Source organism: Notamacropus eugenii, chromosome 1 (assembly GCF_028372415.1).
Source record: "Notamacropus eugenii isolate mMacEug1 chromosome 1, mMacEug1.pri_v2, whole genome shotgun sequence".
Taxonomy (NCBI): domain Eukaryota; kingdom Metazoa; phylum Chordata; class Mammalia; order Diprotodontia; family Macropodidae; genus Notamacropus; species Notamacropus eugenii.
Window position 1 is genome coordinate 312,460,302 of NC_092872.1, and position 23,349 is coordinate 312,483,650.

The 23,349-nt window shown below is 39.7% G+C and overlaps 2 protein-coding genes across 2 annotated transcripts in view; one reads left to right on the top strand and one right to left on the bottom strand.

Annotated features, from left to right (window-relative positions):
- Positions 1-594: 594 nt before the first annotated feature.
- On the top strand, positions 595-17,976 carry VTI1B (vesicle transport through interaction with t-SNAREs 1B). Its single transcript, XM_072629528.1, has 6 exons — positions 595-1,173; positions 7,592-7,650; positions 8,833-9,024; positions 12,551-12,724; positions 15,329-15,390; positions 17,046-17,976. The coding sequence occupies exons 1-6, from the start codon at positions 1,062-1,064 to the stop codon at positions 17,140-17,142; spliced, it is 696 nt and encodes a 231-aa protein (XP_072485629.1). The 5' UTR covers positions 595-1,061; the 3' UTR covers positions 17,143-17,976.
- The window catches only part of ARG2 (arginase 2), a 42,100-nt gene continuing 36,052 nt past the window's right edge, over positions 17,302-23,349 (bottom strand). The window contains exons 5-8 of the mRNA XM_072629527.1: positions 21,972-22,066; positions 20,616-20,720; positions 19,500-19,636; positions 17,302-17,782 (exon numbers count right to left, since the gene is read on the bottom strand). Of these exons, the coding sequence (XP_072485628.1) occupies positions 17,577-17,782; positions 19,500-19,636; positions 20,616-20,720; positions 21,972-22,066 (543 nt within the window). The 3' untranslated portion in view covers positions 17,302-17,576. The remainder of the gene's footprint in view (positions 17,783-19,499; positions 19,637-20,615; positions 20,721-21,971; positions 22,067-23,349) is intronic.

A 23,349-nucleotide genomic window follows, 5' to 3' on the forward strand; every position in this document is an offset into this window, starting at 1 on the left:
CCCCTCAATTATATGTCAAACAAAAATTTTTAACATTCTTTTAAAAAATTTGGAGTTCCACCTCCTTCCCCCCCCTCGAAGGCAAGCAATTTGATATTGATCATACAGGTGCAGTCAGGCAAAACATTTTCATATTAGACATGTTGCAAAAGAAAATGCAGACCAAGAAAGCCCAAGAGAAACCAAGTAAAAAAAAATATGGCGCCTGCACTTTCAGACGAGGTCCCTGTATTGAGTTGTACCTGTTTTAAGAGACCTCGTAACGACGCGGGAATAATCTATAATTTTAAACAAAATATCAATAAAGTTTAAAAAATAAAAACTTGCTAGGATTAGGAAAATCACCTTGGCTGCTATGTGTAAATCCTCTCCGGGACTCAGTTGCCCGACCTGTAAAAGAGGAAGCATCAAGCCTTCAGAGTTAATAAACCAGTCTTAGCTGGAGAAAAAAAAAAAGAGAGAAGCAGATAGTCTCAGTGGACTGGCACGTGACTATGCGTGATGACGCACAATCCGATCGCGTCTTGGGGAAGCATGTCGCCTTATCACCGGGACTGTCACGAGTCGCTTACGTCGAACTACAACTCCCTCAATGCACCGCGAAACCACAGCTTTCCTACGGCCCTGTTTTTTTTTTTCTCTCTTCCATTATCGCCTAGTGCAACGGGTGACTCTTAACTCTCGCTCACCCACTTGTGACAGCTTAGTCGTCTCCAGTCTGGCGCCCAAATCACAGCACGGCTCATGGACGAGAGAAGAGAGATAGGGTGGCTTCGGCTTCTCCCTGCCTTACGCGGAAATGTTTTAGGTTTCTCATCAGGCATATCTTGGATTGCCCCCGGTGGGTGGCAAGGTGGGACCTCGTGGAGCGATTTCCGGCTCTAAAGGACCCCGCTGCTTCAGTCTCCCGGAAGCGCCTAGCCTTCCGCTGTGGCGACGGTCGAACTAGCTGGGGGCCATGGAGTCGCTAATACGGCGGTTGAGCCCGACGCTGGGCTAGAAGCGGGCCCCTCGGCCCGGGACCTCGGCCCTGCCGGTGTCGGGGAAGCTCGCCCTACGCCATGGCGGCTGCTGTGTCCTCAGAGCCTTTCGAGAAGTTGCACGAGATCTTCCGCGGGCTGTACGATGAGCTGCGCGGGGTCCCCGACAGGCTCCTGGGAACCGGGGGGACCGGTGAGTCCTCTGGGCCAGGGGGGCTGGTGTCCGGGGATCCCGAGGTGCCAGGGACCCCCGCCCCCGTTCTCTTAAATTTCTCCATTCCTCCTGGGGCTTCCATCGCAAAGTTGCGAGGAAAGCTCTTGGGGGGCACCGAGGCTCCCCAACTCCAGGCTAACCCGTCGTCGTTTCCTAAGTGCCTCTGGGAGCGCTTTTGTGTGCCAGGCACGCTGGGATTACAGTGGATAAAAAGGGAAGATAATGTCTGCCGTCAAGGTCCTTAACCACTCAGCTGCTAGAACCATCTTATTAAAGCACAAGTCCGACCAAGTCATCCCCCCCCCCCAAAAAAAAAAAAAAACCAAGACAAACAACCAAAAGTCCAGACGCCGCCGTCTCCAGACTCCAGGCATTTCCTCTGGCTTGTCCCCCATGCCTGGAGTGCCCTCCCTCTTCGTAGACATCTCCCGATTTCCTTCAAATTTCATCTAAAACCCCACCTTCTACAACAGGAGGCTCTCCCCTGTACCTCTGAATTCTGTCCCCTTCTGCTGGTTGTGTTCAGTTTACCCACGTCTGGGGGAGCAGGAGCTGACATTTCCCGGGCTTAACCCCGTGTTTGGCGCATAGTAGGCCACCTACCTACCCCCCGACCCTTTTCTTGAAGATGTCTTGTTGTTGTGTTTGTCCTTCGTTCTCGAAGAGGAACATGACATCAAGATGCCGAGGTGACTCCAATGAGGGGACAGTCATTACCACTGGGGAACCAGCCAGAGGCTCACCATTTCACCAAAGGACAGCTGTTGGGGAGCTTTTTTTCCTCCATTAAGTCAAACCTATATTTTCCTCTTGGCCATTCCTCTTCATTCTGCCCTGTGGGAACGAGCAAAACTACCTCCTCTCATTTCAGCATCCCAGTTCCTTTTCCACTCTTCTCCCAGCTAAACATTCCTACGTTGTTCCACCAGTTCAAATATGTCAGGTCACGTCTTTGAGCTTTTATTGTGCTTGGTATGTACCAAGTACTGTGCTGAGCCCTAGGCACACAAAGAAAGTCAAAAAAATAATCCAGGTGTTCAAGAAACTTACAGTCTAGTGGGGGTGACATTCTGACAGCAAAGGAGATATACAGGTTAAATTGGAAATACTTGCAGAGGGAAGGCAGCAGTGTCATTAAAGGGCATGGGACCCTTCATTCTCCTGGTTGCCCTCCTCCTGAAGCTGTTTGCTTTACTGAAGTCCTTTCTAAAATCTGGTGCCTGGAAAGTAATGAAATATTCCGTGTGGTCTGACAACAGGGCACTGCCACCTCCCTCCTCTGTGCCTTCCAACATAGCTTCCTTTGTGTTGCTTACTTAGTGGGGCCGCTGACTAGTGCTGGGGATGATGTGCTTCTCCCCTAGTTTTGCTTTTTACTTAGGGCACCTGTCTAGTCTTATTTCAGTACTAGTGTATCAAAAGTTCAACTGCTTTGTAGTTCTGGGAACTTCACTTCAGATACAGCTCCTCTTAGACTCTTCTAAGTATCCTGCATTGTTGAACTGATTCAGTTATGTCAAGTCAGCCGTCTTCTATGTGCTCTCCTCACCATCTCAGCTGTTCCTTACTGGAAGCAGCATTAGAGAAAGTTGGTTTAATTCAACTGAAGAAACTTGACCAGATAGAATAATACTTCTTAAGCTCTTTGCACACCTCAAAGCCCTATGTAAATGTTAGATGCCATTAGTAGTAATCTTTAGGCACTGTGCTGAAGCCAAAACATGGGGAATTTGTGTCAAACGGTATTAGAGTTAGGGATAAGTTAATAAGGGAAGTTGAGGAATGTCTTGTTTTTCTGGATATTTAAAAATAGAATAGATTTTCAACTCTGATGGTTTAGGTATGGCCTTCTAATTTTTATCCTTATGGGTTCAAGGTGTTTCTGTTTTTAAGGAGGAAATAGTATTCCTTTTCACTTAAGAGATCATAAATAAGCCACAATATTAATGAAAAACAGCATGCATTTTTGATTTACCTTTCGTCTAAAGTCTAGTAATACTTGAGAATTCATTTTAGAGATAAGAAGTATGTTCTCTGTGCTTAGAGGTGCATGTGGCAACATGCAGTGCTTGAGATTTCTAGCCTGGTGCTATGTGATGCATAAGTACAGCTTTCTTTGAAAACCAGAAAACTCAGTACATTGCATCTGTTTCATTCTCAACCTGACCTTCTCTGCCTAGTCCTTTATCATGGCCAAAGAAGGAAGGAGACAGGTTTGGAGAACTGTCTTTCAGATAAATGTAGTGTCCACTCAAATTGCACTGTGTCCAGTCAGTTACTTCTTTATCTTTTAGGCCTTTCCTTAGCCTCTGAGATCATTTCTTAGCTGTTTAAAATATTTTTTCTATATGTGTGAAATATTAGGTACCGTGCCACAAACATACACCTCATAATCCTTACCTTTACCCTCTATCCTGTAGTTTATGTTCTAAAGCAATACAATGTATACATTAAAGGTATTTTTGAACCTAAGGTACTCTGCCTCCAGCATTCTTCCTGGCCTAAAGACGCATGGCACTAGAAATGCCAGTATAAATACATGGGATCCTTTCATATTCTTCCGACAGGCTAGAGTGTTAGCATGGGAAGGCTTGCCAAGTGCATTATCACCTAGTTCTCTTTTGTTCATTTATTTGTTCATTATTTTGTTCATTCATTTTATTCATTTATGTGCAAAGTGTTCGTTGCTTCCTGCCTCCATTCCTTTAAATCAGACAATTTTCTACTCTTTTGGAGCTTGTCTTTTGTCCCAGAGTGGAAGAGTGGTTTGAAATATTGAGGTTTTAAGCATGGGTAAATATTGCATGAAAAAGCAGTGAAGTGCTTACTACATGCCAGACACTGTACTAGGCATGGAGATGTAAACACAACAATGAGACGCTCCCTTCCATGAGGGAAATTACATTCTAATAAAGAGATACAGTGCACATCTCTGAACAGTGGCCAGGGAAGGGAATTTGGGACTCAGGACTAACAGGAATTGTTAATGGAACCATGGGGCAGTGAAATGGGTATATTGGTCTGATTATTGTTCCTGGAGCAAGAAGAAGTTCGTTTTCTAATCGTACATTTCCTTATTGGGGGGAGGGAGGGAGTAATTATGACTTATACCACTTCTTGCACACAGATAATTACTGGAAACACGTTGCAAACTCTCTGTATGTCTTTCCTTTGCCCTTTTGGACACCCAGAACTTTATTTGATTCATTGTGGTGTTTCCATATTTGCATCCATGCAGCATGAACAAGAGAACATCAGCATTTTTTAGAATATATTTTTATTTCGTTAAACATTTTGCAATTACATGTAAAAAAAAATTAACATTTATTTTTTAAAAATTTTAAGTTCTAAATTCACTCTCTCCCTTCTCCTCCCCTCCTCTCTCCTTGAGAAGGCAAGCAGTTTGATATCACTTATACACATGAAGTCATGCAAAATATATTTCCATATTAGCCATGTTGAAAAGAAAACAGACAAAAAATCCCCCCAAAATGTAAAGGTTAAAAAGTATGCTTCAGTCTGCATCCAGAGTTTATCAGTTCTCTCTCTGGAGGTGGATAGCATTTTCTTCATGGGTCTTTTGGAACTGGAGGACATTAATGTTAATAAAGATAAATTTTTTTGTGTTGGGAAGCAACTTGAGATCAATTATAGTACTGCCTCTATTTCCCAAATGCATTCAAATTTGCTTTCTTCTTTTGTGGGCCCAGTTTCATTGTCCATAAGATGTTTTGAACCATATGTGTGTACTTATGTAAGAATACTCCTGCCTCCAGCTTCACATTATAGTATGGAAAATTTAACCCATTTGGTTTTTCTTGTATGGGTTGGTTCTTAGGCTGATCTCTTTTTTGTAATCATAGGATTCCTCATGTTCTGGGGCTTGATTAGCCTGTCATGGTGCAAACCAGAACTGAAGCTCCTCACCTACCTACAAGGAATCTCCCAGTGCTTGCACTTAGCAAGGAATTTTGTATCTTAATTATGCATGTGAGGTTCCCTGTTGCAGAGGCTTTAAAGGCTGAAAAAATGGCAAATATGTTTTTGTAATCAGTAGATAACAACAACGAAAAAACACATGCCATAGAGCAGGGCTTCTTAAACTTTTTCCAGCTTTTTTAGGTATCATGTTACCTGAAGACATGTGCAGAGCAAACTGGACTTGCTTTGTGTCCAGAACCAAGGCTGCATCGCTGTAGGATATAACATGGACAAATACTCCCAGAAACACCTCAAATTCATTGCACATTTGATTTTTAATTAATTTTTGGTCGTTGCATGTTCATAAACCTTTTACTGTTGCCAAATTCTTTGAGATCCTCACATTCCATTGCTACTCCATATAGGGTCATGATCCACAGTTTGAGAAGTGATGTCCATAAAGGATTTTTTGAAGGTGTCTCCAAATAAAAAATTTACATGTAGGTAGTTTCAAAAGTCAGTGAGGAGATCTGTTCTTTAGAACTCACTATTCATGCCCCATAACCTACTGTTAGTGCTTATTCCCTTTCTATACTATTTGGAATCTGACCACTAAGATCTCACATCTTGGTTTCCTCATGCAGAGAAGAAAAGGACAATTCATATTTGCTCATTAAAAAAAAAAAATTGAGCCAGAAGGATAGATATGACTGTATAGAAATCTGTTATACAGTGTGTATTTCACTAAGGGTAGAAGACAGGGTATGCAGAAGAGAGGTCGTATTCCAGGATCTGTTAATCCCAAGAAGCAATGATAATCTGATACTTGGGACAACTTACTTTGAAGTTGTTTACCTTGTGGGAGAATCTAACATTTTACTCTTAATAGCTAGGAATGATGCGGTCATATCTACACTAATATCAAGAAAAGCCAACTGAAAAGTTATAGTTAGTAAATTGGGGTTCATCTAGCCCCCAAGTCTGCACTGGCTTCACTTTTGTCAAAGAATTCTACTACTGTAGAAACAAGATAGATTCTACTCACCTTGTTTCCTACTTAAAAAATAAACCCAGCTTCTATTTTTTTCAGTGGTACATTCTCTTGAGCCGGAGTTGTTTGTCTGTTGCATTAAGTTTGGGAGAGTGAATGTGAAGATTAATGAAAAGCATGAGGGAAAGTGTATTTTGAGTTAATGTGTTTTTTAATTCTTAAATTTGTCAGTGTGTTTCAGATATTAGGATTTTTTGCTGCTCTGTGCAAAGCTTCTATAATAGATACTATGGAAGGGTTTTGAGATGAATAGCAAATCTCTGCTCCTTACCTTTAAGAAATTTACTCTCAAATTGGGGTACAGAATACATAATTGTGAATGAAGAGAAAAGTAACTGGAATTGTGACTCTAAAACAGACCAGCTTTTAAAAAAAGCAGAATAAAATGCATACGGATTTGTGCTGTCCTCCATATGGGAACTAATTTGTGCCACATAAGAAAAAGAGTCTAATAACTCTGTAGCCATACCTTGCTTTTGACCAAAAATTATCTTATCCAGCTTGATAGTATTGGTCTGTCTGCCTCAAGTTTCTCTCATCTTTAGACTGTCTTCATACAAAAGTCTGATGTCATTCTTCTGCCCAATTAACTCCATTAGCTGTTTGTTAACTTTAGTATCAAGTAATAACTCGTTTGTCATTTAAAACCCTTTACAACATAGGTAAAAACTGCCTTTCCAGGTCCATTATATATTACTTCCCTTTCTGGATCCCACAGTCTAGGCAAATTGGCCTCACTGTTACTGTTCCTTATACAAGACACTAACTCCCACGAATGACGCTGTGGCTTCACCCTTACTGTTGCCCATGTCTGCACTGCTCTCCCTCATCATCTCTGCCTCTTAGTCCCTCCCTTGTTTCAGAGACCAACTCAAATCCTAATTCCCCAGCCCTGTGAGGCTTACTCCCAAAATTACCTTGTATATAACTAAGACTTAGGTTGTCTCTTTCTATAGAGTATATGTTCTTGAGGGTAGGGACTGTTTCATTTTTGTCATCAATGCCTGGCACAGCAAGATCTTAGTAAATACCTGTTGATTGATTACTCATTTTTTTTTTCCAGATATGGGTGCTACTGACCATTTTGAGAAATCAAATCCACCCTTGGTGGATGCTATTCACCACCATTGAGGAGAGAAAAAAATAGCACAGTGTTCTTCAAGAGCTAAAGATGTTTTTAAAAGGTCCTCTTTTTAAAGTATTGAGTTTGTTTTGAAGGCAGTGATACTGTCTTTCCTCCCTCCATCACGTTGTTTTGGGGATCAGATGAGTTAATGTGAAAAAGCTATACCAATATTTATTGGTTGTTACTGTTATTACCATAATTGGTTATTACCATAGAATTACCACAAAGTAGAGTGAGTGGCATGTATAAAGGTCATAGCAGATTGGATCATTTCAAACATGTGTTTCTCTCTTTTCCAGAAGAGAAGAAGAAGTTAATCAGAGATTTTGATGAAAAGCAACAGGAAGCAAATGAAACGGTGAGATCCGTTCTTCTTTCTTTTACTAGTATTTGACTTCTCCAGAACAGTGCTGAGATCTGGCCCTGTGACTGCACCCTTTTATGGCTCTTAATTTTGCATATCATCCTTACTAAATGGTGGGGCAAATGTTGGTGATGGGTGCTGTAGAGAGGGATTGGATGGCATTTGTGGATAAGAGAGGCTTGGGGGTGGTCCTGGTGATGGTGGCTGCTCTAAAATGGATCTGTCCTAATCTTATTTTAAGAATTTTTGTGTAAGTAAAATAATGGAATCAAAGGAGGCTTTTGGGATCATCCTCATTAGATAGTCATCTCTCTCTAGTGTATACTGTAGATCTATTTTTGATCATTTAGAAGGGAAACTGAGGAAAGACTTCTAGGGAAGTGGTGTACACACTTTGATCCAGGGTTGCATTTAGCTACTTTGGTAGTAATAATTTTAAGCGACATTTATCTAGTGCAAATCTGCAAAGCATTTTACACATATTTCTTTTGATCCTCACAACAACACTTATAAGGTAGTTAAAGGTTTTCTTTAGCTTGATTATTTTTTTCTTAGATTTTTTCTCTTCCTTCCCTCCACTGGACAAAAATTTAAAAAAGAAAATCCTAAGAACAAATATTTAGCTCATATTTTATGGAAGAGGAACCTGAGGATAAAAGGCTTAAGTGGTCACCCAGCTAGTGTCACAGGTAGAATTTGAACTTGTTTTCACCCCTCAGGGCTGGAGTACTCACAGAAACTAAGTGGTCAGTTGATCCTGCGAGTTAGAGAGGTACTTGTATAGGTAGAAACTAATTGTTGGGTTACAGTTCCTGCAGTGCTTTCCAGGTAAGTTTCCATTTGGAATAAGGAGATGGCAGGCTTCCTATTTCTAGGAGACCCTGGACCAAGGGATCAGATGCTTTATTATGTAGGAACTGTGACACTGAAGAGAATGCTTACTACCTCTGCATGATGAGCTTACTACCTCTCCATGATGCACAGCAGGTACTCGGTATTTGTTGATGTATGGTTAGTAAATGTTGATTAATGATTTATGTTGGGTTATGACCAACTCTATAACTTGGTAAGAGAAACTGTTATGGCAGCTAGAGATTCTGAGAGAGGCCTGCATTCCCTATTTCTGTCTAAAGTATGATGTCTAAATGTAAGCTGTTAATACTCCTGACTTGACAGTTGGCAGAGATGGAAGAGGAGTTACGCTATGCCCCGCTGTCTTTTCGTAACCCCATGATGGCCAAGCTTCGAAGCTACCGAAGAGACCTGGCCAAGCTCCAGCGGGAGGTGAGGAGCACTCCACTGACAGTGCCACCTGGGGGCCGAGGAGACAGCAGATATGGGGCATATACCATAGAAGACGAGCACATGGTAAGTTCCTGCATTATGAGTACATTTATAATTAGGTTTATTTTTGCTTTTACTTTGTCTGAAATCATGATTGCTACCCATGCCTTTTTTACCTCAACTGATGTATATAGATACTGCTCCTGCACTTTAGTTTTACTCTAGTGTGTCTGTCTCTTTGAAGTTATCGCTTTTGTAAGTAGCATTGTTGGATTCTGATTTCTCATCCATTCTGCTATTCACTTCTATTTGATGGGGGAGTTTCCCCCATTCACCTTCACAGTTACCATTATTGGTCTTATTTTTACCCCATTAATCCTTTTTACCGTGTCCCTCCTGAAGTCTGTTTTACTTCTGACCACTACCTCCTTTAACCCACCTCCCTTCTATCTCTCCCCTTCTCTTACCCCTTTCCCACCTACTTCCCTGTAGTGTAAAATGGAATTCTGTACCCAATTGAGTGTGTATGTTATTCCTCCTTTAAGCCAATTCTGATGAGAGTAAGGTGCAATAATAATTGCTTGTCGTCCCTACACCCCCATCTTCCTTGCCGTTGTAAAAACTCTTCCTTTTGCACTTCTTTAATGTATGATAATTTTGTCCATTCTTCCTCTTCCTTCCCCCTTTTCCCAGTACATCCCTTTTTCTCACTTTTTTTTTTAAATCATCCCATCATAGTAATCTCACACCCATTCCCTCTGTCTTTGTATACTCCTTCCTGTTGCCCTAATAATGATAAAATTCTTAGGAGTTACAGGTATCATCTTCCCATTTCCCCTTATTGATTTCTTTATGATTTCTCTTTCATGTTTACTTTTTTATGCCTCTCTTGAGTCTTGTATTTGAAAGTCAGATTTTCTATTCAGCTCTGGTCTTTTTATCAGGAATATCTAACTCTTTTTCTTTAAATATCCATTTTTCCCCCTGAAAGATTATACTCAGTTTTTCTGGATAAGTTATGTTTGGTTGTAATCCTAGCTCCTTTGCCTCCCAAAATAACATTTTCCAAGCCCTCTAGTTCTTTGATGTGGAAGCTGGTGTGATACTGACTGTGGCTCTACAATATTGAATAGTTTCTTTCTGGCTGCTTGCAATATTTTCTTCAGTGAATTTTTGTAACCTTTTTTTTTGTTTGGCCAATTTAAACGTGAGCTCTGTGGTGGATTTTTGTGCCTCTTTTACCAAGCTGTTAATTGTCTCTTCATAATTTTTTTTTGTATTACTCTCCTTTCCTTTCGGTTTTCCTCTTTCTTAGTTGATTTTTAACATCTTTTGAGCTGTTTCAAGAATTTTGGTCCCAGCTTTGCCAAAACACTTTATAAGCTTATTTTCTTTTTCTGTAAAGTAATGAGGGATTGAAATATATGACTCAAACTTTAGGTCTCTTCATATTAAAGTTTATGATTCTTATATGAGAAATTTGAGGAGTAGGGGAGGTGGATGAATGCTCTGGATCAGAAAGGATGAAATTAAGTTCACTGAGACTTAGGTGAGGAAGAGGTTGCAAAGAGGACAAGGTGGAGGTTTACAGTCAAAGTAAGTTCCTTATAGATCATGAATCAGAAGAATAATGCAACTTTAAATAAAATAAGCCAACTTTAGGCTTAGAATAGGAGAAGGGACTTCAGGCCTCCCGTCCACACTCCTCATTCTACAAATGAGGAAACTGAGGCCCAGGGAAGTTAAGTGACAAGATTACATACATAGGAGGCAGAATTAGAATCTGGATCCTGTTACTCTGGAGCCAGTGCTCTTTCTATATTTAACCTGGCTGTTAATTACTGAACTGTTTGCCCAATGAAAGACAACTGTTTTGATGTATGAGAGAGTTGCTGTAGGCCTCCTAGGATCCTGCCCTTCTTTGATTATACATAGGATAGAATAAAAAGCTTTCACTAGCCTTATTTCTTCCACTGGCATTGTTTTATAATCTTATATTGTTTATGCTGAGTTAGAAAAATATGCTTTTTAAATTTGTTATATGGGATGGCTTTCTGGGGAAAAGAGGCATGCTGGGAGAAATTCTGTAATTGTAAAAAACAAAACATGTCAAAACTTCTTACAAAAGTATGTTTTTTGTACTTAGGCTACCTTCTACTAAGGAATGTAAATGGAGATTTAATGGGGATTTTAAGAATTAGGAATTAGGTCTATTGGGACAACAGAAGCTACTATTCAGCTTGAGATATCACCAGTTTAATTACTTACAAGTTTATGCTGTCTGAGATGTAATATCTTTCTTGAAATTGCCACTGAGTGTAACTGCATGGGTCTCTCACCCCAGAATGTAATAAATTTTTTTTTGATGAAGAGCAATGAGAACAATTTAAACATAAATATGCAGGGCAGATAGATTAGTACATGAATTCCCAGTAGCTTGTCAGGTGCAAATCTCATGAATTAATTAGCCTGTTGAGGTCATTTTTTAGAATAGGTTCTAGTGCAGGGGTGGGGAACCTGCCTTGAGGCCACACAAGGCCCTCTAGGTCCTCAAGTGTGGACCTTTGACTGAATCCAAACTTCACATAACAAATCCCCTTAATAAAAGTATTTGTTCAATAAAACTTGGACTCAGTCAAAAGCCTGCACCCAAGGACCTAGAAGGCCACGTGTGGCCTAGAGGCTGTTGGTTCCTCACCCCTGTTCTCATGAGACTAGGTACTCTTTAAACTCTTACCTCCTATATCTCAATGCAGTCCCTAGAACTATAATTGTGGCCCCATGCCTCCCAGATATTCAGTCTTTCAGGAGAGTTGTTTCTCAAGACAGATGAATTCCTTGGTTGGTACAAATTCATGACCACAACTAAAGTATATTTTATTTTGTTTTAAAGTATAGAATTCTAAAAATTAATAATTTTGCACACACACACACACACACAAAATTTATCATTGTTCTTCGGAAGCAGCTAGATGGTGAAGAGTGTATAGTGATGTGGGCCTTGTGCAAGACCCAAGTTCCACTCTAGCCTCGGGCACTTGCTAGCTGTGTGATTCTGGGCAAGTCAGTCAGTGCTGTTTGCCTCAGTTTCCTTAACTGTAAAATAGCACCTATTTCCCAGGGTTGTAACGAAAATCAAATGAAATTTAAAGTGCTTAGCACACAGTACCATCTAAAGTGCCTGGCATGTAGTAGGTGCTTAAAAAAGCCCCTTCCCTTCAGCTAACCATGTTGTTTTCCTATAGTGTTTTGTAAACCTATAATTTCTAATAAGTGAAGAGGGAAAATTATTATCAGTAAATACAGAGAAAGCTACACCATTCCTACAACATTGAAACTAGCCTAGCTCCCACTGGGAGGGCTTCTAGATGATGGCCTTTAAAAATAGGAAAAGTTTCCCCTTTTTTGATATCTTCTTTCCCACTTACCCCAAAAATAGCAGGAGATAAAGAGTTGAGAGCAACTATGTTACTAGATCCTGGATCATAGCAGTCAGTGGACTAGATTCTGGATTCTTTTTCCCAACTGAAAATGTGTCTCCTTGCCTCCTTTCCCAACAAATTGGAAAAAAACAACTAAAGTGCCTAAATCTTTCTCATTTTTTGGTCAGAATCGGCTGCAATCTCAAAGGGCATTACTTCTACAAGGCACTGAAAGCCTGAATCGAGCCACTCAGAGCATTGAACGCTCCCACCGCATTGCTGCTGAGACAGATCAGATTGGTTCTGAGATAATTGAAGAACTAGGGGACCAAAGAGACCAGCTGGAACGCACAAAGAGCCGAGTAAGTTCTGTTGGGTGAGAGGGTAAGGGCAAGTAAAGAGGTGAGTGAGGTCTCTTTCTAAAGAGTCTATGCTCTATGAATTTTGCTTTCTGTGAGCCTGTCTAGAGCTAGAACTCTTAGCAAGGTGGACTAGATTACCTTTCAAGGTAGATGGTTTACCTTTTACCGTTCTCTTTTTATCTTAGTTTCTGCATTTAGTTGGAAGAGGATAAAGATTGAACTTTTTTTTGTTATGTTGTTTGCCTCATTAGACTGTGATTCCCTTGAGAACAGAGGTCTCTTACCATCCTTTGTATCCCTATGTATCCCTAGCACTTAGTGCCTGGCACATGCTAGGTATTTAATAAATGCTTGTTGACTTGACCAGAAGGTTAGAACACTGTGAAGTTATGTGATTTAACTCCTCCAGATTTCATTGGCTTCAAGGCCAGCTCTCTATTCCCTATGCTACGTTGCTGCTTATTTATTGAAGAATGTCACAGGACTAGTATTCCTTTTACTGATTTCTATATCTTTCTTTTCTGTTGGGAGAGACCTCAAAGTCACTTGACAAAAAGGAGTTTGTTTCTTTTCCCATATTTGAAGGTCAGGTTACTTTTTTATTTCATTGACCCAGACTATAGCTACCCTATAATTTTTAGCTTGGGGTACTTCCCATGCAGTATCAGTGATTGGCTATGAGTAGCCTCATCTTCTTTTAGTATTAGCTATGAGGGCTAGAATCATAAGTGACATTGCAGACCAGGCTCCTATAGGAAAAACTTGACCTTGGGCTTGCCTGGTAGGCAGCTCAAGTGCAGAAAGGTTTTGGAGAATGAAAATATTTCTTATTTTCTACAATCCCACTTCAAATTATTTGATTTGTTCCCAAAAGAATAAAAGGAGTGGTAATAGAATTTAATAAAGCTGATGAGCTCTGACCAAAGAATGATTAGTCAGAGCTGGGAAGGGAGATTGTGACTGGTTGGGGTTTAGGGCAGCTTTCTCCAATCTGTTTGTTATTTCTCTAAGATTTATAGCAAGCCCTGATCAAGAGTCTCATAAAAGAAGCTACTGGAAAAAAGACTGGTTTTCTGCAGTTTAAGTTCTAGTCTTACTAAGTGGATTGGTTGGATTTGAAAGGTGGGGAATGAGAAAGGGAGATCAGTCTACCATGGCTGAGTAGGAGCAAATAACTGAAGATGATTCATCTCTTAAGAGCTACCTCCTCATGACTTTGCTAGGCTTCCTTGAGTAGTGCCAGAGAGACACCAATGAACATTTCCTTCATCTTGGTGACTTGACGGTGGACAACATGAGTTGGTGGAAAAAACATTAGATTTAGAGCCAAAAGACTTGGATTTCAATACTAACATTGTCATCTTTTTACCTTTGTAAAAAGTCACTTAATTTTTCTGTTTTCTCACCTGTAAAATAAGGGCTGGATGACCTCTAAGATCCCTTCTAGCCCTAAATCCTCCAACAAATATTGCTCATATATGGACAGACTTTCCAGGTTTCAAAAAGAGAATTTAACAAATTCAATTCCTGCCAGAATTTGAAAGCAGGTTGTTTTTTTTTTTTAAAGCCATGCCATGTAGAACATATTCATTTCCCTTTCTGACAAGTTACAGCAATGATTCTGTAATTCCCGCAGATTCTCAAAGGATTATTCTTGCTCCTGTTTTAAAGACATTTTCATCAGTGTTGAAGATGGAGATAACACATCAAACTTTTACAAATTTTATGTGAAGCTAGGAAAACACATTGAGGGATAGAATTGGAATTCAGAAATATTTTGACAGGCTAAGGGGTTGACTCAAAATGTAACAACAGTTCAATGTAAATTTGTGCATTTGGGTTAAAAAAGTGCAAGTATAGGATTAGTAGAAGGTAGAACACAATTCACGTTACAAAAGAATACTGGGCAGGCTCAAACGGGCGCAGCACTTTGTCAGTCAAGTTCCACGAAGCAGCAAATAAAGCAATACCTGCTACTCTGCTCTCTAGAGGAAGGAAGTGGTAGTCTAGCTCAGGGTCTCTCAAACTTGTTCCACTTGGGACCCCTTTTTGTTTTGGCAGCGTTCATTGGCAGAGTGACCTAAGGGCTTGTGTGGTGCAGATTACATGCTGTATTCAGAACCAAGGCTGCAGTCAAGTTGCTCAGTGCAGTATGGGCAGGCACTGCCCACAACACCTCAGATTCATTACACATTTGATTTGTAATTTGTAACTTTTGATCATTGAGCTTTCAGAAACCTTTTACACATTGCCAAATTTTTCTCAATCCCATATGGCATCTCGACCCACAGTTTAAGATGCACGGTCCAGCATGCATCTAGTATAGTGCCAAATGGTACATTTTAGAGGGGACATGGATAAGCCTCAAGTACATCCCAAGGAAGGTGGAGGAAAAGAATGGTGAGGAGCCTGGAAAACTGTCATAGAATCAGTTACAGGACCTGAGATTGTTTAAGCTAGAGAAAAGAAATGAACTTGTGTCTGTTTCTCACTCTATACACTCAGCAGGATCTCTCAGCTATCACAAAATCAGTTTTGTTTGTTTGTTTTTTTTAATTTAATCTACAATTGGAAGATAACTTAGGTTTTCTCCCTTTTTTTCAGCTGGTGAATACAAATGAAAACTTGAGCAGAAGCCGAAAGATATTGCGTTCAATGTCTAGAAAGTGAGTTTAAAACTGGATATTAATACCAGTTACATTTATGTTACACTTTCCTATTTCTGTCATTATGAATAAATCGATGATGACATTTATCTCCAGGAAACACTGTGCAATGGAAAGATCTTTGGACCTAAACTTAAACCCTATTTTGCCATTACCTTGTGCAAGTCACTTAACCTTGGTGTCCTCATTTGTTAAAATTAGGGTTGAACTAGATTACTTCAAAGGACTCTTCCAGCTCTAAATCTTGATCCCATGGATCCCCACAGACTGTTGACAGATTTTTGGAAGCACTTTGATGGAAATGTAGCTGACTGTAGTATGGCAATGAGGTGATTCAGTTCATTCTTTTATTAGACAATATAAAATTACACAATATAAAAAGTCACTAAACCATTCTTTTCCTTTACAAAAATATCAGCAGTGTATAGGAGTATTTCCTTTCTATCGTGAATTGTATAATCATCTAGAATGATGGTCTCTAACCTTTTTTTTGATCCTGCATCTCCATCAGTACTTGTACACTTTATATTTAGTCATCTCCACCATGGGTCTGTTTACTTATGAAATATAATTTTGTACACTATAAAATTTACTCCAAAAATAGAAGTGTTTAAATGATGAAGTTTAAGTTAGTAGAAAGCAAGCCACTGGATTGAGGGATGACATGTCAGACCTACACTTTAGGGAAGAAAAAAAATCCCTTTAGCAGCTGTATGAAATGATTCAAGACGAAGATACCAATTCAGAGGATAAAGACATGAACTAGGTTGGCAGCTGTAAGTAGAGCCAAGAGAACATATGGGAGAGATGAAGTAGAAACAAGATTTAACAACTGATTAAATATGTAGGGTGAAGAAAAGTGAGGATTTTCCCAGTGGCAGCTTTTTAGGGGCCTACTTAAGCAGTTAAGTTATGCCTTAAGTTATGCAGTTATCATATGCCTATGATAGATGTTTGATAGTAAGTCCCACAATTTGGCTATTGTTGCATCTTTCCACTCTGGCCTCAAGCTTTGAAGATTGGTTTCAAAAAATATATCTGCTTACAGTTACTAGTGGATGGCTCCACCAGCAAGTAGCCTGACCTAGGGATGTGTACAGTGTGTAAAGCAGTTGGAAGCTGATTTTTTTTTGGGGGGGGGTAATTCTTGAGTTAAATGTTGATGACAAAGATAAAAGGGGGCAAATAGATTGGTTAGTTTAACTCTTGTGGACAATCAGAAACAGAAATCTGAGAAAACAAGGACACAATTTTCCATGTGTAATAACTAAAATCAAGGGTAGAAAGGAAATGGAAGACTTAAGCTACCCTAATGATACATCTTGGAGAGAGAAGTGTCACTACCCTGTTATATTGCATATAGCCTGTGCTATTGTGCTAGATTATAGAAAACAGACCCAGTAAACATAAATATTGGACTTTCATTTTTTCCCCCAGTCTTTAAACCAAGCACTTGAAACAAATACTATCCTCATTTTCCACTTAAAGAAGTTTAGTGAGTTTGCCCTTGGACATAAATAACCAGTGATAGAGAGGACAGTTGGCAGATTTGACTTAGTATATTGATCATTCCACTAAACTACAATGCTTTTCCATCCTACCCAGCAGGGGCTTACAAGTCCTAATACTGTCCCTTTACCTTTTTTCATTTGTAGAGTGGCAACCAATAAACTGCTGCTTTCCGTGATTATCCTTCTGGAGCTGATCATCTTGGGAGGTCTTGTCTATTACAAGTTCTTTCGAAAAAAATAAATTCCCTGCCTCTTCTCTGCCTTCCTTGTGGATCTCTAAATCAAAGAGCTAAAGGACCATCTTCACTGCTATGGGCTAGCAGTTTAAGCACTCAGACTGTGTGTAAGAGAGAAGGCAGACGACGATTGGAAATGTGAAGTAATGGTAGCAAGGCTGGGGTGCTATGCCAAGGTAACAAATGCTGTGTTTATTCTTTAAATTTATAGAGTATTCTAATATATTAACTCACAATGAACTAAATAAAGCCGGTTACATACAGAATACAGTAACATTGGTCATCCAAAATGAGAAGGGATTTTTTTTTCAACAATTGGGAGAAAAATGCTCTCATGAGGGCAGTATTGACATGGCCAATTTTAATATCCCTTTAAGTGCCTCTGTAGAACTCTGGAATGCCCATTGTGGAAAAATCACGTGAAAAAAATACTGACTCCCTAAATTCGAACACATTCTTCACTGTCGGATTCATCTGGTGAACTGGGAGTGGGGAGATGGTCATAACCATCGTGCTGGCCTTCCCTCTTCTGGCCGAAGCTTGAGGCGATCACATCTACAGCCAGCCCAGCTGTGGCTTTCACTTCTTCTGCTGAAGTAGCCAAGAGAGGATTGACTTCAACTAGATCCAGGGCTGACAGCAAACCTGAGGGAGCAGAGCCACACAAACTATATGATATGATCCCTCCTACCAAAGAGGTCAAGTAAATAGGACTGGGATAGAAAGGTAGCCAGCCTTGAACTGCTTATTTCAGGGGTGGAAGTATATCTTAATGATTTAGCTGCTATGTTTTATGAATGCAGCTTTTGCTCTAGAAAGTAAAAGTGGAATTGAAATGACTAAGCATTTCTCTCTATTTTCTTTACTGGTTGTATTTCACCAAGCTGGAGGGCAGCTGAGCAGACCAGGGGGAAATGGGGGAGGAAAGTACCTGTGAGGTTTGCGAGCCTCCTCAGATACCTAGCATGGTTGTGGTTTCTAGAGATTACCTAGTCTAACCCTCTCCTTTTAAAAGGCCTATAGCCCAAGTCTTTTGACTTCTACTTCATCTTAAACAAATTATGTTGCCATTAATATTACCATAAGAAAAGAAATTTAAAAGTATTCGATGAAACAAATAATATCAGCTAGCTAGGCTTATACAGCCATCTATCACACTCTGGTGGGCTAAGAGAGTTTTTTGTTTAGTGGTTTCCACAAGAATATGCATCTCAGTTCTATTTGTGCCTTCTCCAACTTCTCTATCTCCTTGAAATAAGAGGCTATTGGCCACTTTTAATTTCTCGATCTTTAAAAAAAAAAAATTAAAACCCTCAGACAAACCTTAATATGACCTTTCCTTTTCTAGCTGCTTAAGACTAAACCTGTGTTCATTACTCTAATATCACTCAAGGTGATTTCTGTTCTTGCCATATACAAAAAACTGATTTTTTTCCCAGCCCTTTTCACCAATACTTTTTGCACTGAGGAGGACAATAATCAATGCAGAGACAACCAGTATACACATTTTCTTTCTGCTCTGAGGAAGCTCAATTTCCATTCTTTATAATTATGACTGAGAGGAAAAATAAAGTTAGAGATCATGTGGGGTGTAAGTAGATAGGTTTGTTTCTCTATCTAAAGATGCATATTGTCTGGCTGGTGATAGCATAGAAATGCTTTCTTCCTCATTAGGAAGACTTTGACTAGTTCTCTAACTTTTTTCTTCCTTGCCTGATCACTGTGGAAAGTCTCGAACTACAGAAATGGTTCAAGTTATTACCTTGTCACTCTTGGGGGCAAAGCTACCCTGCTTCCTCCCTGATTGCGGGGTTTCATTATACATGTTGGACTTCTATAGATTTTATTTGATTAGACCAAGAAACCTGCCCAAAACTCAACACAGGTGGTGGAGTCAACAAAACTTTAGAGAAACATTTACTGCTGAGTAAATGGGATTTGTATTTTTACCTGCTTCCATGGAACAAGACAGAAAGACTTTTAATATGATGGGACTTCTGATTTTTCCAGCTGACTAGGCATCCATTTTTAGTTTTTGTATCTAAGAAACATCTGGGGAAGAAGGGCCACCCCCCCCTTTTTTTTATGAGAGAGTTAAGATGGGGGACTTTCAGAGCAGTAATGCTTGGAGAGGGTCAGGTTACTGATAAATTTCTGTGTTAAGTTTCGGAGTCTTTAAAGCCATTTTATGTTGAGCAGGATGGTGCTGATGTAACATGTATGAATGTAAATAAGTAGTAGCCCTTTTGATAATACAGTATATCTTAAAGTCCAAATCAAAATCTGTAACACAGAACATTGAGCAAATATCCTGCACATAAGAATTCAAACAAAAATTTTTCTGCACTTAGTTGCTACGTACCTGTATTATGTATCTCTTCTGTAATGTACATGCCTTCCCGATAAGTCAACCCACCCACAACTGGAGTCCCTGTTGCTGGAGCCAGTGAAGGGTCGAAAGCATCAATATCAAAGCTTAGATGAATTGGTCTTTGTTTTCTAGACAGAATAGGAAGCATTTATCATTTAAGTCATACTTTGATCTGCATCTGCCCAGTAGCTCTGTAGCTTCCTGCTCATGTAGGAATTTGGTCTCCTGAACCTGCAGGTTTAAAATGATTCCTTTTCCTGGAAGTTATTCTAAGTATCTATTTTCAGACTTAAAGGATGTAAACTGTTTTAAGACAATCTTGACTTATTCTGTATTTCTGGAACAGAAAGACCCCAGGTCATCTTACTACCTTACAGAAGATCCTAATGCTACTGGAACTGTCCACAAAAAGAATTCTTTACTTCCATTGGACATGTGACCTTGATGAGCCATCCAAGCCTACTGACATAAATTAAACTGGGTTAATTTGGGTTACAGTTTGTTGCTCTCAACCAGGCACAATAGCATGATTTGATTCTGACCTTAACTTACCCATCATATCTTATTACCCACTCCTTTTCTGGTTCAAGCATCAACTGATGCCAGCTCTCTAAAGGCTGAAATTGAAATGTGAGGATGATGCATATGAAGTGCTCAAATTTCCTTTTTTTGCGACATAGCATAATAGTAGATGGCAATCCACTTAATAATGAAGATCTAATATCAGGGGAAAAGGCTGCCTTGGAAATCTTGAATCTGATGCCAAGTTACCTTTCTAGACTAATTGTTCAACTTCAAAAAAACTCAATGAAACTGCTTTTAGGGAAACATGGTGATTCTGGAAAAGCAATAGTTAGAATGTGATCTATTGCATTTTTTTTTTAAAGCAAATAGCTGTAATAGCTGTTATATGAGTATAAATTTTATATCGGACAGGCATGAAATTCTAATAGGTCTTTCTCTTATACTTAAAATAACCTCTAATACTAGACAGAAATGAACTGACATCCCAATTAACAGAATGGAGATTGGCCTACAATGTGCAAATCCCTGCACCATTACCCAGGGACATAAGTATCCAAACCCTTCTCCATTATAGTTACTTACTTGCTGATCAGTCGATCAAATGTCTGTTCCATGACCTTCTGGATTCCAAGGCGGTCAATGTCCCTCATTGAAAAGTATAAGATACCATATTTTTTAAGAATAAAACTGGAAAGGCAAAGAAAAGAAATCCTGAGTTAATGATTTGGTTTTAACTCATGCATATTAAAGGATTCCAAAGTAGCTATTCATTCCCAATATAATTCACATTTAAAGATGACTTCCTACCTAGCCAAACATACCTCAGCAACTTCCCAAATGAAAGACAATCATTAACGAAAGTTGACCAGTCTTGTGAAGAAACAGCCATTTATTACAAGTTTTGAGGGAGACCCATGTCAAGTTGAATTGCTTTTGATTCCTGTCACATTTGTCTTTTTGTACATCCTTGTTTGGAGTAAGGGAAAACTAGTTAGTTAGCCAAGTGATTCAGCCTGATGGAGAAGAAAAAGAGCACTAGGATTTAGAACCTAGAACTTGAATGGGTCTGTTCTGGACAATGGCTGTATGACCAGGGTGCTTGGATTCTCCTATTAAAAATCATACTAATTCTTAGACTGCCTACACCTCATGGGGTTGTTGTGAGGAAAATTATTTATATTGTCTAAACATTTAAGAGATAAATGTGAATTAAAATATGTAGTAATAGTAGAGCACTCAAAAATCCACCAGCCAGGAAGAATTTCTGGTTGGCCAAGAGAGCCTAAAAATTGTGGACCAAGGTGAATGAGTTTGATCTAGAACCCTCAGCTAAGGGGGTTAAATATGTTCTTGAAGGGAAGAGACCATGACCCAGAAGCAACTAGAATGGGTTAGCTTTAGTTAAGGACTGAGATGGGAAGCTTAGGTGCTACTTAGTCTAGTTTAGGATAGTTTAAAAGAAAACGAAAAATGCCCTCCTAATTACCCTACTCTGGTATTACATTATTTTTGTTTTTGCATATGCTCTTTTTCTTTACAAAAAGGCGTAAAAAACACAAATGTGGTCTAGAGCAAAAGTATCAGACTCAGGCTGCAAAGCTCTTGGACCAGATGAAAACTAGGAAATTTTTAACAAAATAAAGTAGAATACAGTACAACATAAGTAACGTTAATTTTGGGTTTTTTTAGGTCAACATGTGACTTGTGGAGGTAGAACACAGAAGGAGACGGGAGTAGATTCTAAGACAGGCACCAAGAATACCAGCTTCTTGGCAGTAGTAGGAAGGTTAGGATTTGGGTAAGATCGCTGAACTGAAAGAACAAAGCTCAAAACAAGCAAGGTCCAGAAGGCCCAGAACCTCAAGAGCAGAAGGTGCAGTCCCCCTGCCTAGGACACTGTCAGAGGGTTCAATCGTGACAATCATTTACAAATCTTACTGTTCAGCAGGATCCACATCCCTTAGGCCAATATACACAATATCTGGGGATGAGAGGCAGGGCTTGATCCAGGAGAATCCTGGGAGTAATGGCACCTAAGTGAAAAAAGGAGGGGAAAGCTTAAACTTTGCTTACTATTAGAACCCCTCCTAATGCTAAGCACGGCACTCTTTCCTCCATGATCTTTCCATTTCAGAACAGAGCTGTCAAGTCAAGTAGTAGTACAGAATGGGGCTAAAAGCTTCAAATAATTTCTAGAACCCTGTCATATGCTTAATGATATAGCTTTACCTTTAATAAATTCACAAGGGAAAAAGCTGGATGGGAAGGGTGAGGGGGATGGGGAATCCAATACAACAGCTAAAAATTCTTTAATGGGGTAGGCTAACACTCTCACTGAAAGTCAGGAAATTTCCCAATCTTAAAGAAAATCACTTAGATGGAAATTTACTTTGAGTACAAGCATTAGAAGTAGCTCTGTTGGCCCAAAACATTCTGATCATTTAAAAACTATAGGCATGATCCCAAACAGGAAAATAATTTGATTTCTACTGCATTCATGGGACAGCTTTTGCTATCTACTTTTTACCCCTATTGTTCACTGAATGTGTGAAAAGCAGATTAGGACATGGTGACCTGGAAAAATACTTCGAAGGGGCCGCTTGCTGTAAATAGTTGCTAAAAACAGCAGTTTAGTTTTCCAAAAGGGAATAACATCTCTCGCTTGGAGGGTAGCCTCAGCTTTTCATTAACTAATCTAAATAGCATAACTACTGCTGATTAAGTCCTTCTCTGCTGCTTTGCATGTTATAGAGCTGTTTACAGATCAGATCCTAGTGAAGCGTAACTAGGGCTGTTTCAAGCTGCTGATGGCAAAAGCTCAAGTCTGCTATAACGAGCAGCCCTTGTATTATACCATTCTGCCACTTGTCCTAATTTGGCTCCCTTCCAAGAGATAAGCCAGAGTTTTAATGCTACTTTAATACATACCTGAGCTTTTCAAAGTGGGGCAAGGAAGACACACCCTGCACCAAAAGAGGGTAAAGGCAGAAGTGGTAATGGGGAGGGGCCAGGGGTGATGGTGATGAGGTTTGTCCTTTACGTATACTGACATCCTGGTACAGTTCAGAAGGCAATGTATATACCCAAACGCCACAATGAGGGTAACCTTTGTTGTCTAAGTTGCCAGAAGAAATGCTGCATCCTTAAGGGAAATAGTTCTTCAGTAAATAACAGAAAGGTTTGTGGTCATTATGGGAGCAACATTCTTTCCTTCTCTACTTAGGATAGTAAACATCTCTAACACATCATACTCATCCCATCCTCTACAACTGCCTCCCAAACCCTGGATAATTAGTGCTGTGTTTACCTATTTGAG